This window comes from Lepidochelys olivacea (assembly GCF_965140295.1).
Source record: "Lepidochelys olivacea isolate rLepOli2 genome assembly, chromosome: 12".
NCBI classification, from domain to species: domain Eukaryota; kingdom Metazoa; phylum Chordata; order Testudines; family Cheloniidae; genus Lepidochelys; species Lepidochelys olivacea.
This window is the reverse complement of record NC_140422.1, coordinates 1,578,341-1,597,320: the sequence shown is the minus strand read 5'-3', so window position 1 is coordinate 1,597,320 and position 18,980 is coordinate 1,578,341. Positions and strand designations below refer to the sequence as shown.

The following is an 18,980-nucleotide window of genomic DNA, read 5'->3' as shown; positions in this document are numbered from 1 at the left end:
ACTGTCGTCATCCACCGCTTCCGCTGCAACTCTGCTCTCCTGCTCTCGTCTCGCCATACCTCGGCGAGCGTGCAGCCCGCTAAGCTGTTGTGTCCTAGTAGCAGACTGTGCAGTAGGTCTGCAAAACTGGTTATCCAACCACTACTTCCCCTGCAACTCTGCTCTCCTGCAGACGCCATACCACAGCAAGCATGGAGCCCACTCAGATCACTGCAGCAGTTATGAGTATTGTAAACACCTCGCGCATTATCATGAAGTATATGCAGAACCAGAACCTGCAAAAGCAGGTGAGGAGGTAATGGCAGCGCGGTGATGAGAGTGATGAGGACATGGACACAGACTTCTCTCAAAGCACGGGCCCTGGCAATTTGGACATCATGGTGGTAATGGGGCAGGTTCATGCCGTGGAAAGCCGATTCTGGGCCTGAGAAACAAGCACAGACTGGTGGGACCGCATAGTGTTGTGGGTCTGGGATGATTCCCAGTGACTGAGAAACTTTCACATGCGTAAGAGCACTTTCATGGAACTTTGTGACTTGCTTTCCCCTGCCCTGAAGCGCAAGAATACCAAGATAAGAGCAGCCCTCACAGTTCACAAGTGAGTGATGATAGCCCTTTGGAAGCTTGCAATGCCAGACAACTACCGGTCAGTCGGGAATCAATTTGGAGTCGGTAAATCTACTGTGGGGGCTGCTGTGCTGCAAGTAGCCAACGCAATCACTGAGCTGTTGCTATCAAGGGTAGTGACTCTGGGAAATGTGCAGGTCATAGTGGATGGCTTTCCTGCAATGGGATTCCCTAACTGTGGTGGGGCGATAGACTGAACACATATCCCTTACTTGGAACTGGAGAACCAAGGCAGCCAGTACATAAACCGAAAGGGGTACTTTTCAATGGTGCTGCAAGTACTGGTGGATCACAAAGAACGTTTCACCAACATCAAACGTGGGATGGCCGGGAAAGGTTCATTACGCTCGCATCTTCAGGAACTCTGGTCTGTCTGAAGAGCTGCAGCAAGGGACTTGCTTTCCAGAACAGAAAATAACTGTTGGGGATGTTGAAATGCCTATAGTTACCCGTGGGGACCCAGCCTACCCCTTGCTCCCATGGCTCATGAAGCCGTACACAGGCAGCCTGGACAGTAGTCAGGAGCTCTTCAACTACAGGCTGAGCAAGTGCAGAATGGTGGTAGAATGTGCATTTGGACTTTTAAAAGCTCGCTGGTGCAGTTTACTGACTCAGTTAGTCCTCAGCGAAACCAATATTCCCACTATTACTGCTTGCTGTGTGCTCCACAATATCTGAGAGTAAGGGGGAGACGTTTATGGCGGGGTGGGAGGTTGAGGCAAATCACCTGGCTGCTAGTTTTGCACAGCCAGACACCAGGGCAGTTAGAAGAGCACAGCAGGGTGCGCTGCGCATCAGAGAAGCTTTGTAAACCAGTTTCATGGCTGGCCAGGCTACGGTGTGACAGTTCTGTTTGCTTCTCCTTGATGAAAACCCACCCCCTTGGTTCACTCTACTTCCTGTAAGCCAACCGCCCTCCCCTCCCCACTTCGATCACTGCTTGCAGAGGCAATAAAGTCATTGTTTCAAATTCATGCATTCTTTATTAACTCATCACACAAATAGGGGGATAACTACTAAGGTAGCCCGGGAGGGGTGGGGGAGGAGGGGAGGACAAGGCCACACTGCACTTCAAAACTTATTGAATGCCAGCCTTCTGTTGCTTGGGCAGTCCTCTGGGGTGGAATGGTTGGGTGCCCAGAGCCCCCTCCCCTCCTGTTCTTGGGCATCTGGGTGAGGAAGCTATGGAACATGGGGAGGAGAGTGGTTGGTTACACAGGGGCTGCAGTGGCAGTCTGTGCTCCTACTGCCTTTCCTGCACCTCAACCTTATGCTGGAGCATATCAGTTTGATCCTCCAGTAGCCTCAGCATTGCATCCTGCCTCCTCTCATCACACTGCCGCCACCTCTCCTGTTGCTCCAGCCATCTGTCCTCACGTGCATTTTGTGCTTTCCTGGACTCTGACAATGTCTGCCTCCACACATTCTGCTGGGCTCTTTAAGTGCAGGAGGACTGCATGAGCTCAGAGAACATTTAATCTCGAGTGCGTTTTTTTCACCTTCTTATCTGCGCTAGCCTCTGGGACGGAGATGATAGCGGCATTTGCAGCTGTGGGAGGAAAAAAGGGAGAGTAGTATTTAAAAAGACACACTGACCATTTAAAAGGAGGGGCTGATGTTTTCAGGTTAATGTGCAGCACAAACCCAACTAAACCCCCTCAACACCCAATTCTCTGGGATGATCGCTTAACCCCTCCCCCCACCACATGGCTAACAGCAGGGATGATTTCTTTTCAGCCACAGGCAAACAGCCCAGGACTGGCCACCTCTGAATGTCCCCTTAATAAAATTCCCCTATTTCAACCAGGTGACCATGAATGATATCACTCTCCTGAGGATAACACAGAGAGATAAAGAACAGATGTTGCTTGAATACCAGCAAACACCGGGACCACACGCTGCCATGCTTTCTTATGCAATGATTCCAGACTACGTGCTACTGGCATGGCATGGTAAAGTGTCCTACCATGGAGGACGCAATAAGGCTGCCCTCCCCAGAAACCTTTTGCAAAGGCTTTGGGAGTACCTCCAGGAGAGCTTCATTGAGATGTCCCTGAAGGATTTCCGCTCCATCCCCAGAACGTTAACAGACTTTTCCAGTAACTGTACTGGCTGCGAATGCATCCCAAGTCTTCAGGGCAAATTCATCATTAAACACACTTGCTTTTAAACTGTGTATTATATTTACAAAGGTACACTCACCAGAGGTGCCTTCTCCACCTTCAAGGTCCAGGAGCCTGGGTTGGGAGGGTACTGTCTCCAGGGTGATCAACAGTTCCTGGCTGTCGGGGAGAACGGTTTCTCCACTTGCCTGGTGTGCGCTATCATCTTCCTCGTCCCCAAAATCCTCATCCCTATTGCGTGAGACTCCCTTGCAGGAGTCCATGAACAGGGGTGGGTTATTTGTAGGGGCACCCCCTAGAATTGCATGCAGCTCATCATAGAAGCGGCATGCTTGGGGGTCTGACCCCGAGTGTTTGCCTCTTCGGTAGGCTTGCCTGAGGTCCTTAAGTTTCATGTGGCACTGCTGCAGGTCCGTTATAGCCTCTGTCCTTCATGCCCTTGGAGATTTTTTTTCAAATATTTTGACATTTCGTTTTTTGGAATGAAGTTCTGATAGCACCGATTCTTCTCCCCATACAGTGATCAAATCCAGTACCTCCTGTTCGGTCCATGTTGGAGCTCTTTTACGATTCTGGGACTCCATGATCACCGCTGCTGATGAGATCGGCATGGTCACCTGTACTGATCAGCTTGCCACGCTGGCCAAACAGGAAATGAAATTCAGAAGTTCGATGCACTGGCCAGGTAGACAGGAAAAGCCTTCGCAGAGTTGAGAGTGCTGTCCAGAGCGGTCACACTGGAGCACTCTGGGATAGCTCCCAGAGGCCAATACCGTCAAATTGCGTCCACACTACCCGAAATTTGACCCAGCGATGTCAATTTAAGCGCTAATCCCCTCGTCACGGAGGACTACAGAAATCAATTTTAAGAGCCCATTAAGTCAACAAAATGGCTTCGTCGTGTGGACAGGTGCAGGGTTAAATTGATCTAACGCCGCTAAATTCGACCTAAACTCGTAGTGTAGACCAGGACTTAAACATAACTACCATTCTGGGGTATGCCTTTGATGCCTTTGGCATGCCTTTGATGTACTGCAGCAGATCAGGCCAAAGTGAACCTTAACATTATAATGCATGAAACTGCAGAGAAAATACAGAACATATACACTTCTTTATAAAGTAAAAATACTATTAAAAACAAATACATGGGTGGCAGAAACTTAGCACTGCTTGTTAGGACTGCTCTAATTAGGATAGAGATAGCATGGAGACAGAGGGTGTGAACTCAGCTATTTCGGGATGTAACCAATATTTTCCTATTTTTGGGGTTGACAAGCGTGCGTTTGTTCTGAAGAAACGTGACATGCTCTTTTCACTGGTTACTGAATGATCTCCTCCTCTGCTATTACAGCTACCGAATACACTGGGAGTCCTTACAAGAGGACACAGAGGGGGAAATTTCCATCAGATCTAACCTGCCCAGCACAGTTGACAAAATACTGGCATTCAATCTGTCCTCTGTCAGTCTCCACTCCAGTCACAAAACCCTTCTGGACCATGACATGGCTGATGCTTGTCCGCTCATGGATCTGGACACCTGCAGAGAGAGGCCAGAGAAAGTAGTCAGGATACCACAGGCCTTACTGAGAGGATGAAAAAATCAGGCTGCTACCCCCAAAGCCAAAAGAACCATCTCTCCTCCGTGTCAGACACAGGCATTCCCTGATCTAGCTGAAACCCTCTGACAGGGAAACTAGCAGAAGGGCTTGCGTACAACGGAGCAGGACAGATCCTGCAATGCAGTGAGCTGGAGTTACAACCTTTTTTGGAGGAGACTTATACTGGGCGACAGGAGCAAACAAATAGGGAGCACAGATGGCATTTATGGAGGAAGGAAGTGTGAGGAAGGAACTCTGTAAACCAAAGACTCTATAAACTTTATTTATAAACGCTGGAGTCTTAAGTTTGGATGGTGGCACAGATACAAAAGCTAATGGTTATTTCAAGGGAACACAGTCATTCATTTTTGCCCCAGTTAGTGAATGACACTGAAAACAAGCGGGACTCAGAAATCCAGCTGGCAAACAGAAGATCCAGCCAATGCAGTTCTGGGGCACCCAACTGTGTGGCACTTAGTGAGACGAACGACATTTTTCTCAATCAAAGACAATGATATGAGGTCATAAGTACAATACTAAGAGATGCTAAATTATAAGAATAGCACTTCCAGAGCATTGAAGGCAATTGGCTGTTGGCCTCACGCCTTGCTATACACAAAGAACATGCCGCTGCCATACAGCCTCCACCTTTGTTCACCTCATAAGCTTCCTCCAATCTGACCAAGTTCCACTCCCATCTCCTTTGCTAAATCATGACACTGTCCCTTCTTTCAGACCACCCCAATCTCACTGAACAAGCTTCCAATGGCATATGCCAGGCCCACCTCCAAATCCCCAAAAATCCACCTGTCCAGTTAAATATTCCAGCTTCTGATCTCACACCCCTCTAGGCTCATATATAATGAAACTGTCCAGACTGGTATGAATCCACTTGTGCCTTTAGACTAAGCTCCCATCTGGGTTTCTACCTATTGTAAAGCACTGTGTAGACTTGTAGGGTTGTATATAAATAATGACTACAGCAGCCTGTGGTGTGTGATTCCTTCTACTAAATATCTCTAAAGATGCGGCACCCAAACAAGATCTGACCTGACTTTAGGGTGGAGAAAAATAGATTTAAAGAATATTTCCTTTAAAGAAATTAGTAGACTTTGGTCATCAAAAGAGAATAAGATGAATCCCAAATCTGATACCATCCCTATGAAAGGGTCATTTTCCTTTATAACAAAAAGGCAGACATCACACAAGGGAGCTGGCATATTATAGATTAAAAATATTCATACCATTTCGAGAGGCAGCATTTGCCAGAGCAAGACTCACATCGGCAGATGATACGACTGCATCCTCTGGTACATACATGGCACCCACAAGGTCATGAATGTTGATTAGTGGATGTAGTTGTGCCACTCGTTTTGGAGCCATGATTTCACAAGGTATTCCCATTACACTGCCACAGAACACACAGAGGATGCTTGTCATTAGCTTCTCAGGAAAGGCAAGCACAGGAAAAGTTTAAGATCAGGTACAGTTTCTCTCTCATATGTACCTGAGCCTTGAGGCAATGCGTTTCAGGGAGATCAATCGATCCTGAGTCTGAGCCAGTGAGATAGAGCCTGTCTTCACGTAACCTAAGACAATGACCAAAGTCAAGTCAAAGTTGGGCAGGTTCTCCAAGCCCTCATGTTTCAGCAGAATCATTGCTTCCAATACACAGTAGTCAAAAAAGCTTCCCACATTCATATACTGATTAGCTAGTAACCTACAATTGTTTTACAAGGCACAGTTTAATTTAGACTACTAAAGTTATTTTAATTCTGCTTTATACTAAAAGTTACTCAGGTTCATAAAGACAGATTTCAGAGTAGCAGCTGTGTTAGTCTGTATCCGCAAAAAGAAAAGGAGTACTTGTGGCACCTTAGAGACTAACCAATTTATTAGAGCATAAGCTTTCGTGAGCTACAGCTCACTTCATCGGATGCAGGTTCATAAATACTCTCACAGATTATATGCCACACATTTCTGCCCAGTAAAGGAGAAACTGGCAGGGCAAGAAGAGGCTAAAACTAGGGATTCAGACCAGTGCCCCATGTGCTCTAATAACTGCTTAATAAGATGACGAAAAAACTAACATGCAATAAATGAATGTAAACCTTTTCGCACCAAGGTAAATCCATTGGCTTTAATGGACGAATATGACCCTTTAAATATTAAACTTAATTATAGGCAGGGCTAGTAACGCTGACTATTAAGGTTGCCTGACACATTCCACTGTAATACCCTGTTTTCTGTTGCTTATAGTTCTGCCAAACGGTAACTGTGTGGGCTGAAATCTTCCATGTCAGCTGTCTGCTTCAAACAGATTTTTTTTTTTTTTTTTGTTAATTTTGAAATTTCAGCCTAAATGATTCAGCCATTCTGAGAATGAGGCTAGGGAAAAATTTGTTGCCCATGTTAAAAATTTTGGCAACTGTTTCTTTTAAAAAGCTAAAGTTCCCCCAGCTTTGGAGCAAGGACCTGAAATTTGGCAAGGGGGTAGTCTAAGTGTCAGGGATGTACCTTTTGCCATCCCTGGGAAAATCAACCAAATTTAACCAAGCTATGCCTTTGAAAAAAAAATCACAGTTCACACATGCACAGCAGAGACCTGCTAGAGTCTCACATCTAAATCCCCAAAGATTACGTCCACTCTGAGCATGCTGTGGCCTGGGGCTAAGCAGGTCTTTCCCTGAAGCTGCAGCTCTGTGCCACTGCAGACTGAATCAGGGCTGGTCACTGGAGGAGGAAGCTGCCCAATTCGAATGCAGAGGGAACAGGACCTGGGAAGGGAATGCCAGGAAGAGTAGATTGGGACAAGTAGCTGGAGGAGAGGGAGAAGAATAGGACTGGCTGGGCAGAGACTGGAAACTGGGAAGTGGGTGACTGAGATCAGATGAGTTTGGGGGAAGGGAGTGGGGATATTGGGACTGACTAGGTGAGAAGATTGGGATTTGAACCAGAGGTGTTGGGGAGAGGGAGGAAGGGAGACAGATGTGATGAGGAGATGGAGTTCAGGGGAAGAACTAAGGCTAGCTGGGTAAGGAAACTGGGACAAGAAGATGGGGGCGGGGACACAGAGATTGGCCAAGAAGCCCAAGGAAGGACACTAGGACTGAGATCCAGTGGTAATGGGGAACAGGGTGTGTGTCACTGGAGACTGGCAGTGGACAGAAAGAACAGATGAGGAGCAGGGTGGCAGGGGGACTGGGATTGGTTGGGCAAGTAGCTGGGAATTGGGGGAGGGGAGAGAGTCTGGGACAGAGAAAGGTTGGAGGGGGCTTGGCAGAAGGGGTTAGGTTTGGGGACAGCAGGCAGAAAGCTCTGTGCCCACTAGATCACATTCCCCTCCAGATCCCAGAATGTCACCTCAGCTCCCTAAGTCTCAGTGTTCCTCTGCTATTTGTGAAACCCGCTGGAAATGTCCCATCCCCTCTAGTGCTGGTCCACAGAGGGTGACAACCTGTTACTGCTATTAGTTACTTCATTAATTGTTGTGGTTTAACTCATATGGTGGATCTAAAGGTTTTGACCCTGCTGATGACCGATGTGGGTTTCAATTTGATACCACACAATGGAATTTCTGTTTTTTCCAGTTTGCATATTTAAAAACCGAGGAAAATACATACAAACTATGTTAAAAGTCAAGCACTCAGAACTCCGGAAATGCTAGAATTAAGGATCCCCTGAAACCTTAATTTGTCCCCTTTTGCATATATATATATATGCACATCAAGATAGATTATGTGATAATGTAATGAAAGGCTATTTCCCATAGGACCCCAGACTCATTCAGTGCACAAGAGGTACTTGCTCTGGGGGTGAATCACGATAGTGGAGTGGTGACTGAGGCAGAGGATAGTGGGAAGGGAAATGATGATTTCATGGTTCAGGCAGCTGAATGCTTGCCTGAAGAACTGGATTCTACCCCTGCTTCTGTAATGGAGTTCCTATATGATACTTGGCAAATCACTTAAACTTTTCATAGTGCTCACTAATTGCGTGTGTATTTTCTGCATGCTTGACTTGAGATCCTGATGTCTGATCTGTTGAAGTGTTGAGTGCTCTCAGCTGCAATTAAAATCAATGGAACTGAGATCTGCATTTTGAATACTAAGTGCTATATAATGCTATCAGAAAATTTAGATCCTAGATGTCTCAAATTGGGCACCCAAAATTAGTGTATATGTTAGTCCCCTTTTACAGATAGGGTCTAACACCCCCTGGACTATAAGGTGGATAGAAAGCTGGCTAAATCACCCAGCAGCGATCAATGGCTCCATGTCTAGTTGGCAGCCAGTATCAAGAGGAGTGGCCCAAGGGTTGGTCCTAGGGCCTATTTTGTTCAATATCTTCATAAATGATCTGGAGGATGGCATGGATTGCACCCTCAGCAAGTTTGCAGATGACACTAAACTGGGAGGTAGATACGCTGGAGAGTAGAAATAGGATACAGAGGGACCTAGACAAATTAGAGGACTGAGCCAAAAGAAATCTGATAAGGTTCAACAAAGACAAGTGCAGAGTCCCGCACTAAGGACGGAATAATCTCATGCACCGCTACAGACTAGGGACCGAATGGCTCAGCAGCAGTTCTGCAGAAAAGGACCTAGGGGTTACAGTGGACAAGAAACTGGATATGAGTCAACAGTGTGTCCTTGTTACCAAGAAGGCTAACAGCATTTTGGGGTGTATAAGGAGGAGCATTGCCAGCAGATCGAGGGATGTGATAATTCCCCTCCTTTCGGCATTGGTGAGGCCTCATCTGGAGTACTGTGTCCAGTTTTGGGCCCCACACTGCAAGAAGAATGTGGAAAAATTGCAAAGTCTAGCGGAGGGCAACAAAAATGATTAGGGGGCTGGAGCAGATGACTTATGAGGAGAGGCTGAGGGAACCTTTGGGGGAGGTTTAGATTGGATATTAGGAAAAACTTTTTCACTAAGAGGGTGGTGAAACACTGGAATGCGTTACCTAGGGAGGTGGTAGAATCTCCTTCCTTAGAGGTTTTTAAAGGTCAGGCTTGACAAAGCCCTGGCTGGGATGATTTAACTGGGAATTGGTCCTGCTTCGAGCAGGGGGTTGGACTAGATGACCTTCAGGGGTCCCTTCCAACCCTGATATTCTATGATTCTATGAACTGGGATTGTTTAGTCCGCAGAAGAGAACAATAAGGGGGGGATTTGATAGCCGCTTTTAACTACCTGAAAGGGGGTTCCAAAGAAGATGGATCTAGACTGTTCTCAGTGGTAGCAGATGACAGAACAAGGAGTAATGGTCTCAAGCTGCAGTGGGTGATGGTTAGGTTGAATATTAGGAAAAACTTTTTCACTAGGAGGGTGGTAAAGCACTGGAATGCATTTCCTAGGGAGGTGGTGGAATCTTCTTTCTTAGAGGTTTTTAAGGTCAGGTTTGACAAAGCCCTGGCTGGGATAATTTAGTTGGGGATTGGTCCTGCTTTGAGCAGGGGGTTGGACTAGATGACCTCCTGAGGTCCCTTCCAACCATGATATTCTATGATTAATCTCACAGGAGTGTTGTAAAAATAAATTCATTAATGTTTGTGAAGCCCTCAGATATTGTAGTGATAAGCATCATGGAAAGCCAATAAGGAAATTAACAGTTCTGTCTTCAAAACAACATGCAGTAAATAAGGCATGGTGCCATACAATGAACAGCTGTTAAGAGAACACCATCCAATCTGTGCATTGTGAGAGGCATACTGTTTCATAACACATACATACAAGGGGACTGAATTAAGGTTGTGAAGGAAACTTAATACTGGCATATCCTAACTTTTGAGTGCTTGACTTTGAAAAATGAAGTATGTTCTATTTATGTAGTTGTACAGAATGTGGGAAATTTCTGTATTTTTATGAAAAACATACGACTGTTTCCCCATTCACTTTTATGTTGTGATCTACTATGACTCAAGGGGCTGTCATCTTCTCTAGGACAGGGAGCTAAGAGATGTATGTAAGTCACATAAGCATGTCAGGATTGGTATGAATGAATCATCAAGAATTGCCAACGTATCATTAGCTTCCTTTGGAGATACGATGGAAGACCATTGACTGGACATTAACTTTTAATTATTGGGAGCCAAGGGAGGCAGATCATGTGCAAACAGGGTGACTAGGGCTGGAAACAAAGAACCGAGGTGTTAGAAAACTGTTATAATGATACAGCTGCCCTGTGCAGAGAGAGATTTAATCTTGAACATTCTGGGCAAAAGAGGCAGGTTGTCTGGCCAGCATGGATGTACATATAAGCTTTGCTCTTCCATTGTAATTTAAGGAACCTAAAATATTGTATTCTAGTGGACTAAGAAAAGCTGTCCTGTACTGAAAAGGCTGCCCTGTGTTGCTGCAAACATCTGCTCCCAAAGGGGTAAAGTCTCCCTCCAACAGGAGTTCAGGTTCTTTTAGTCTTACTGAAGAAGCCATGGTGAGAAACAGTGGTGCTGAAACCAAGGCCCAGCCACAAAGTAATGGTGCTCCAGGGGTAACCCTTGAAAAAATTGGAGACCTAGGGACTAGCTGTATTGGGATCCGGGAAGTGGGCGGGCAAAGCCCATCCACTGCTAAAGGATCCCCCCCCCAGCCTAAGAGGGGGATCCAGAGGACCTGGACACCAAATAAATCCAGGGGACAACTAATGAAACAACAGGGACAGGAGTGTGGTCAAAGGGTCAAACGAAGGGAACCGGACGGGGACACTGAGCAGAGACTAGCACTAAGAGGGGTATGCTCCCTGACAGACTGTTTAAAAGCTTGAGGCAAACTCGCCCTGTGGATCTGTGACAGTATATTTCTCACATGCTATAATTAAAGCTGGCTGGAAACAGGTGTGGAGTTACTGCTACTGGGCTCTCATTCTCTGCTCCCCCTTTAATATGCAGGTGTGTGTGTGCAATATAAACAAGTACTTTATGCTAAGATTCTGCCCCTGTTGGAGATACAAAAATGAATGCATCTGTATGAGCTTCATGGCTAATTCTAATTAACTCTTACTCAGTTAACTTTTATGTTGCTGATTTAAGCATAATGGGGGCAGTTTTCTTTCAACAATTCTGCCTTTACCGGTCACAAGTATTGTGTTCTAAATGACTGCAGCAGGCAATCCAAACGTGAGGATGCCATGGGAGTGTCTCCAAGCTGAGAAGGCTAAAGCCCCATTCAGTGCTTAGAAACCAGCAATCATACATGCTAGTGTTACTCTCATTCCAAGCCCCAGAAAGCAGTGGAGTTCATGTGAATCCACTCAGCAGGGAACTGAGCCAGAAGTTCCTTTTCTTACCTGTTTTGATTCCTGTCTCTTGTTCTAACTGCTCATAAAGCTTGTTTGAATAGTCAGCCATCTTCAGCTCTATGGACAAGTGTCTGACTGTGCTCACAATGCCAGCACAGAATCGAGTGGAGCCAGCAGCCAGCCTGCAGGAGAAAATACAGCAGGAGCCTCATACAAAATAGTATCATACCAAAAAGAAAAGGAGTACTTATGGCACCTTAGAGACTAACCAATTTATTTGAGCATAAGCTTTCGTGAGCTACAGCTCACTTCATCGGATGCATACTGTGGAAAGTATAGAAGATCTTTTTATACACACAAAGCATGAAAAAAAATGGGTGTTCACCACTACAAAACATTTTCTCTCCCCCCACCCCACTCTCCTGCTGGTAATAGCTTATCTAAAGTGACCACTCTCCTTACAATGTGTATGATAATCAAGTTAGGCCATTTCCAGCACAAATCCAGGTGTCCCCCCCCCCCCCCAACCCACTCTCCTGTTGGTAATAGCTTAAGCTATTAGCAATAGGAGAGTGGGGTTTTTTTTGGGGGGGGGGAAGTGGGGGAGAACGTGGATTTGTGCTAGAAATGGCCTAACTTGATTATCATACACATTGTAAGGAGAGTGATCACTTTAGATAAGCTATTACCAGCAGGAGAGTGGGGTGGGGGGAGAGAAAATGTTTTGTAGTGGTGAACACCCATTTTTTTTTCCATGCTTTGTGTGTATAAAAAGATCTTCTATACTTTCCACAGTATGCATCCGATGAAGTGAGCTGTAGCTCACGAAAGCTTATGCTCAAATAAATTGGTTAGTCTCTAAGGTGCCACAAGTACTCCTTTTCTTTTTGCGAATATAGACTAACACAGCTGTTACTCTGAAAAGTATCATACCAGAGCCTCTAGTTCAGGGGCAACCTCGGGACATGAACCTCTCAGATGCAGTAGGCATTATAGCCCCTCTTATTGGTGACCAGAGTTTGCTGCTTGTGTGTGTAGCTACAAGGTGGTGAAATCACAATAAGGGCATGTCTACACTACAAAATTAGGTCGGTATTATAGAAGTCGATCTTTAGCAACCAATTGTATACAGATTTCAGAGTAGCAGCTGTGTAAAGTCTGTATTCACAAAAAGAAAAGGAGTACTTGTGGCACCTTAGAGACTAACCAGTTTATTTGAGCATAAGCTTTCGTGAGCTACAGCTCACTTCATCAGATGCATTCAGTGGAATTGCATCTTTTGGACTCTGGGCTGTTTGGAAACCTGAAAGGAGGGACCTTCTTCCCAGACCAGAAAATTGCCATTACCAGGAATTTGAAATGCTAATAGTTGTCCTTGGGGACCCAGCCTACCCCTTGCTCCCAGGGCTCATGAAGCCATACACAGGCAGCCTGGACAGCAGGAAGGAGGAGTTCAGCTATAGGCTGAGCAAGTGCAGAATAGTGGTGGAATGTGCCTTGGACATTTAAAAGGGTGCTGGCACAGTTTGCTGAGTAGGTTAGACTTCAGCAAAAGCAATACTCCCATTGTTATTGCTGCTTGCTGTGTGCTACATAATATCTGAGAGTAAGGGGGAGACATTTGTGGTGGGGTGGGAGGTTGAGGCAAATCGCCTGGCGGCCAGTTTTGAAAAGCCAGACACCAGGGCAATTAGAAGAGCACACCAAGGCGCGCTGCGCATCGAAGAGGCTTTGAAAAACAATTTCATGACTGACCAGGCTACGGTGTGACAGTTGTGTGTGTTTGTCCTTGATGCAAAGCCACCCCGTTTGGTGAATGTACTTCCCTGTAAGCCAAACCCCATCCCCCCTTCATCCACAGCTGGCACAGGAAATAAAGTCCCTTTTGCTCTGAATCCATTCATTCTTTATTTATTAAAAAAACTTTAGATCACTGACAACGCTCACTAGGGCAGATTGGAAGAGGCCCTGGGGGTTTTTCGCCTTCCTCCGCAGCATGGGGCACGGGTCACTCTGCACCTTGATGTCTTTAAACCATGATTTGAGGACTTCAATAGCTCAGACATAGGTGAGAGGTTTATTGCAGGAGCGGGTAGGTGAGATTTGGTGGACTGCATCATGCAGGAGGTCAGACTGGATGATCATAATGGTCCCTTCTGACCTTAATATCTATGAATCATGTCCATTTGCTCCCCCATTAGCCTCAGCATCTCTTCCTGCGTGCTCTGATCACGCTCACTGTATGCTTTTCTGGCCTCTGCCACCAAATGCCTCCATGCATTCAGCTGTAACCTATCAGTGCGGGAGGACTGCATGAGCTCTGAAAACACGTCATCACGGATGCATTTTTTTCACCTTCTAATCTGCAATAACCTCAGGGACAGAGTTGATGCAGGGAGCATAGAAGCATTTGTGGCTGCAGGGGGGAAGAAGAGGGAGAGTAGACTTTAAAGATACATTTCTGAGAACAAAAGGGAGATTCTTTTACAGTGAATCAAGCAATTCACAGCAGACAGCACAAATGTTTTAAGTACAAAGTCACATTTTCCTTTTATATTTAGCACCTGCCGGTATGGTGACACATCACACATGGCTGGGCAACAGAATCTGGTTTGCAAGCAGCCATGATAAGCCAAAGGGTACGTGGGTTTGGCTTCTTTCATGTTCATAACATATGGAAATGGTTTCAAACTGCAGCACCCTCCTTTCCCATAGCAACCAATGCCCATTGTGTTCGCCATTTAAAAGGAGGGGCTGCGGTTTTGGGGTGGATGTGCAGCAAACCCCTCCTCCCCACACACGTGGCTATTCTCCAGGATGATCCCTTTTAGCCATGCGCAAACAGCCCAGCATGCTCGGGGTCTAATGTGTCGGGGATCACCAAACAGAGGGGATTACTGTTCCCTTACAAAATTTCCCCTATTTCAACCAGGTGACTATGAATGGTAACTCTCCTGAGGCGGACAGAAAGATAAAAGACCAAATGATGGATGAATGCAACCAAAACCCAGGACCATTCGCTGCCATGCTGTGTGTTGCAATGATTCCAGATCACTTGCTACTGGCTTGGCGTGGTAAAGTGTCCTACCATGGAGGACGAAATAAGGCAGCCCTCCCCAAAAACCTTCTGCAAAGGCTTTCAGAGTACCTCCAGAAGATCTTCATGGAGATGAACCTGGAGGATTCCCACTCCATCCCCAAACACGTTAACAGACTTTTCCATTAGCTGTATTGGCTGCGAATGCGTCCCAATTGTTCAGGGCAAATCAAACATTAAACACAATTGCTTTTAACTCCTGTAGTGTCATTATAAATGTGCACTCACCAGAGGTGCCTTCTCCGCATTCAGGGTCTGGGAACAATAGGCCCTGAGAGGGTATTGGCTCCAGGGTGAGGGAAAGGTCCTGGCTGCCCAGGAGAACGTGCAGCAGGCTAGCGGAGAATCCATTCTCCTCATCCACAAAATCCTCATCTGTGTTGCGTGAGGCTGACACCTTGCAGGTGTCCATGGAGAGTGTTGGGGTACTGGTAGGGTCCCCCCTAGAATGGCATGTAGCTGATCATAGAATCGGCATGTCTGGGGCTCTAACCCGGAGCGACCATTTGCCTCCTTTATCTTTTGGTAAGCTTGCCTGAGCTCCTTAATTTTCACGCAGCACTGCTGTGCATCCCTGGTGTAGCCTCTCTCCACCATGCCCTGTGCGATTTTGGCATATATATCAGCATTTCTTCTGCTGGGTCAGAGTTCTGCCTACACAGATTCTTCTCCTCATACAGCAATCAGATCCAGTGTCTCCCGTTCACTCCATGCTCAAGCTCGTTTGTGATTCTGGGACTGTATGGTCACCTGTTCTGCTGGGCTCACCACGCTGACCAAACAGGAAATGAAATTCAAAAGTTCCAGGTGCTTTTCCTGTGTACCTGGCTAGTGCATCAGGGTTGAAAGTGCTGTCCAGAGCAGTCACATTGGAGCACTCTGGGATAGTTCCCGGAGGCCAACACCATCCAATTGCACAGCACTGCATCTACACTACCCCAAATTCCGACCCAGGAAGGTTGATTTTAGTGCTACTCCCTGCATTGGGGAGGAGTACAGCAGTCGATTTTAAGAGCCCTTTAGGTCGGTGGAACGGGGTTGGTTGTGTAGATGCATTCATTATAAAATCAACCTAATGCGGCTAAATTCAACCTAACCTCGTAGTGTAGAACAGCACTAAGATATGGGAAGGGGGGAAAAAGGGGGAGAAAGAACAGCCCAGAACTGAGGCAGGCATGAATTCCTGGTAACTTGAGCTGATGTTAGAGTAATAAACTCTGTTAGTTAAAAGCCCTCTCTGTTTGGAGTACTCCATTGACTGGGCAGATCCCATGTCCAGATGCCTGCAACCCCTGCTACAAACAAAACCGCACTGGGCATTCCAGCTCTAGAGCGTATTTTTAGCTGCCTGTTGATAACATGCACCCTATACTTGCACTCCAGCAAGAGACACAGGTGGAAGGAAGACTACTGTCCAATGAGGCATAGTACAGTGAGACTGCATTCAAAGCTGGACACTGAAGAGTGCTTTTACCACGATTAGGGCTCCGCGTCAGTCATGGCAGTCACGGATTCCATGACTTTCTGCAACCTCCGTGACTTCTGCAGTGCCCAAGCAGCAAGCCAGCTACTGGAGCAGCCCTGAGCAGCTGTCCCCAGCCGGCCAGAGCAGCCGCAGTCCACGGCTCTGGGCGGCAGGCCCCGGCCGGTTGGAGCAGTTGCAGTCTGTGGCCCCCAGGAGCTGGAGCCGCTCGCCCCAGGAGCCCCTCCCACCCCCCAACAGTATCCCCCCCCCCCCCCCCCCCACACACACACACACACCCAGCAGCCCCTCCCACCCCCATTTAAACACAGGTATTTTTAGTATAAGTCATGGACAGGTCACAGGTCATGAATTTTTGTTTATTGCCCATGACTTGTGCATGACTTACTAAAAATACCTAGGACTAAATTGTACCCTTAACCATGACCTACACATGCAAAGAACCTACCAAACAGAATTGACGCCATTCCCTACAGCATGTGGATAAATTGGAGAGAGTCCAGCAAAGGGCAACAAAAATGATTAGGGGTCTAGAACACATGACTTATGAGGAGAGGCTGAGGGAGCTGGGATTGTTTAGTCTGCAGAAGAGAAGAATGAGGGGGGATTTGATAGCTGCTTTCAACTACCTGAAAGGGGGTTCCAAAGAGGATGGCTCTAGACTGTTCTCAATGGTAGCAGATGACAGAACGAGGAGTAATGGTCTCAAGTTGCAGTGGGGGAGGTTTAGATTGGATATTAGGAAAAACTTTTTCACTATGAGGGTGGTGAAACACTGGAATGCGTTACCTAGGGAGGTGGTAGAATCTCCTTCCTTAGAGGTTTTTAAGGTCAGGCTTGACAAAGCCCTGGCTGGGATGATTTAACTGGGAATTGGTCCTGCTTCGAGCAGGGGGTTGGACTAGATGACCTTCTGGGGTCCCTTCCAACCCTGATATTCTATTCTATGATTCTATAAGGAAATAGTCTTCAATCAGCGAAAGCACATTCCCAAGTCAAAGACGCAAAGGAAAGCACCGCCACAGAGCAGATTGAATTTGAGGGGTGTTCTCACAAAGACAGAGCAGCCCATAGCACAGTGTATAGTTTAGTATGCTATACAGAGCTCAAACTGCTCATCTGAGCTATGCACATGGTGACATTACAATCCTAGAAACTAATTCAAAATGACTCATGATTCCAATAGAAGCAATTGGTGAGACACACCAAGCAGAAGAGGGACCTTAGTCAAGGAAATTATTGTCTGCTCCAGTGTCATGTACACATCTTGTAAAACTACATGTCCATCTGCTGTATTTTCTCTCCATTCACTCAGCTATACCAGCATGGTCTTGTTAAAAAAATGCACGGCTGAGTAAGCAAAACATTTTCATTCTATTTTGAATACTTTTTGGAAACCTCTGCTAAAATCCAGCCGTTTAATGGGCAGAGCAGTGGGCACATCTATCTTACTCAGGATATCTACCTTTAATCCAACAGCCTTCCCATAGATTGAGATTACTATTCTATCTCCTGTCCTCTGCAGTCCTAATGTCGTGCTAGTGAGGATGGCTTAAAAAAAAACAAAAAAAAAAAACAAAAACAAGTTATCTGATATGGGCATCTACTGCAGACATTTCAAGCCCTATAATCCCACACATTTGGTTTTGAGACAGGAATTCATGATCAGAAAGATATGAATAATCTGGAAGGTAGAGATAGGGTCCAGAGGGCCCTAGACAAATTGGAGGATTGGGCCAAAAGAAATCTGATGAGGTTCAACAAGGACAAGTGCAGAGTCCTGCACTTAGGATGGAGGAATCCCATGCACTGCTACAGGCTGGGGACTGACTGGCTAAGCAGCTGTTCTGCAGAAAAGGACCTGGCGATAACAGCGGATGACAAGCTGGATATGAGTCGGCAGCATGCCCTTGTTGCCAAAAAGGCTAACGGCATATTGGGCTGTATTAGTAGGAGCACTGCCAGCAGATTGAGGGAAGTGACTATTCCCCTCTATTTGGCACTGGTGAGGCCATATCTGGAGTACTGCGTCCAGTTTTGGGCCCCCCACTACAGAAAGAGGTAGGAAAAATTGGAGAGAGTCCAGCGGAGGGCAACAAAAATGATCAGAGCACTGGGGCACATGACTTATGAGGAGAGGCTGAAGGAACTGGGCTTGTTTAGTCTGCAGAAGAGAAGAGTGAGGGGGGATTTGATAGCTGCTTTCAACTACCTGAAAGGGGGTTCCAAAGAGGATGGATCTAGGCCATTCTTAGTGGTGGCAGATGACAGAACAAGGGTCTCAAGTTGCAGTGGGGGAGGTCTAGGTTGGATATTAGGAAACATTATTTCACTAGGAGGGTGGTGAAGCACTGGAATGGGTTACCTAGGGAGGTGGTGGAAACGCCATCCGTAGAAGTTTTTAAGGTCCAGCTTGACAAAGCCCTGGCTGGGATGATTTAATTGGTGTTGGTCCTGCCTTGAGCAGGGGGTCGGACTAGATGACCTACTGAGGTCTCTTCCAACCCTAATCTTCTATGATTCTATAACCTCAGGGCCCTACAAAGAATCACTGTTGAGAAGCAAATGATTATGCACGGAGTTTCAGATATCTATTGTTTATTGTGGGTGTGACGTTGCATCCCATAATGCTTTACAGAAATATGATTATGAGTGTAAATATGACATAACTGGAATAGGTTTTATGCTAGATATGCCATGTATCATATCTTTGCAAAGGTTATGTTCTTCTGCATGTATTCATCCTATTTGTATGTATGTATCATTTTTATATCTGAAGTTACAAGCGTTGGCTCTATGCTTGTATTTA

At 46.2% G+C, this 18,980-nt stretch overlaps 1 protein-coding gene across 11 annotated transcripts in view; it reads right to left on the bottom strand.

Annotated features, from left to right (window-relative positions):
- The window catches only part of PDPR (pyruvate dehydrogenase phosphatase regulatory subunit), a 68,137-nt gene that overhangs the window by 39,093 nt on the left and 10,064 nt on the right, over positions 1–18,980 (bottom strand). For 6 of the 11 annotated variants that reach the window (XM_084645088.1, XM_084645089.1, XM_084645092.1 and 3 more), the window contains exons 3-6: positions 11,640–11,773; positions 5,856–5,937; positions 5,593–5,756; positions 4,166–4,287 (exon numbers count right to left, since the gene is read on the bottom strand). In XM_084645088.1, the coding sequence (XP_084501214.1) occupies positions 4,166–4,287; positions 5,593–5,756; positions 5,856–5,937; positions 11,640–11,773 (502 nt within the window). Of the gene's footprint in view, positions 1–4,165; positions 4,288–5,592; positions 5,757–5,855; positions 5,938–11,639; positions 11,774–13,946; positions 14,008–14,916; positions 16,346–18,980 lie in introns of those variants that run through there. The other 5 variants (XM_084645094.1, XM_084645086.1, XM_084645087.1 and 2 more) reach the window with 4 other exon arrangements.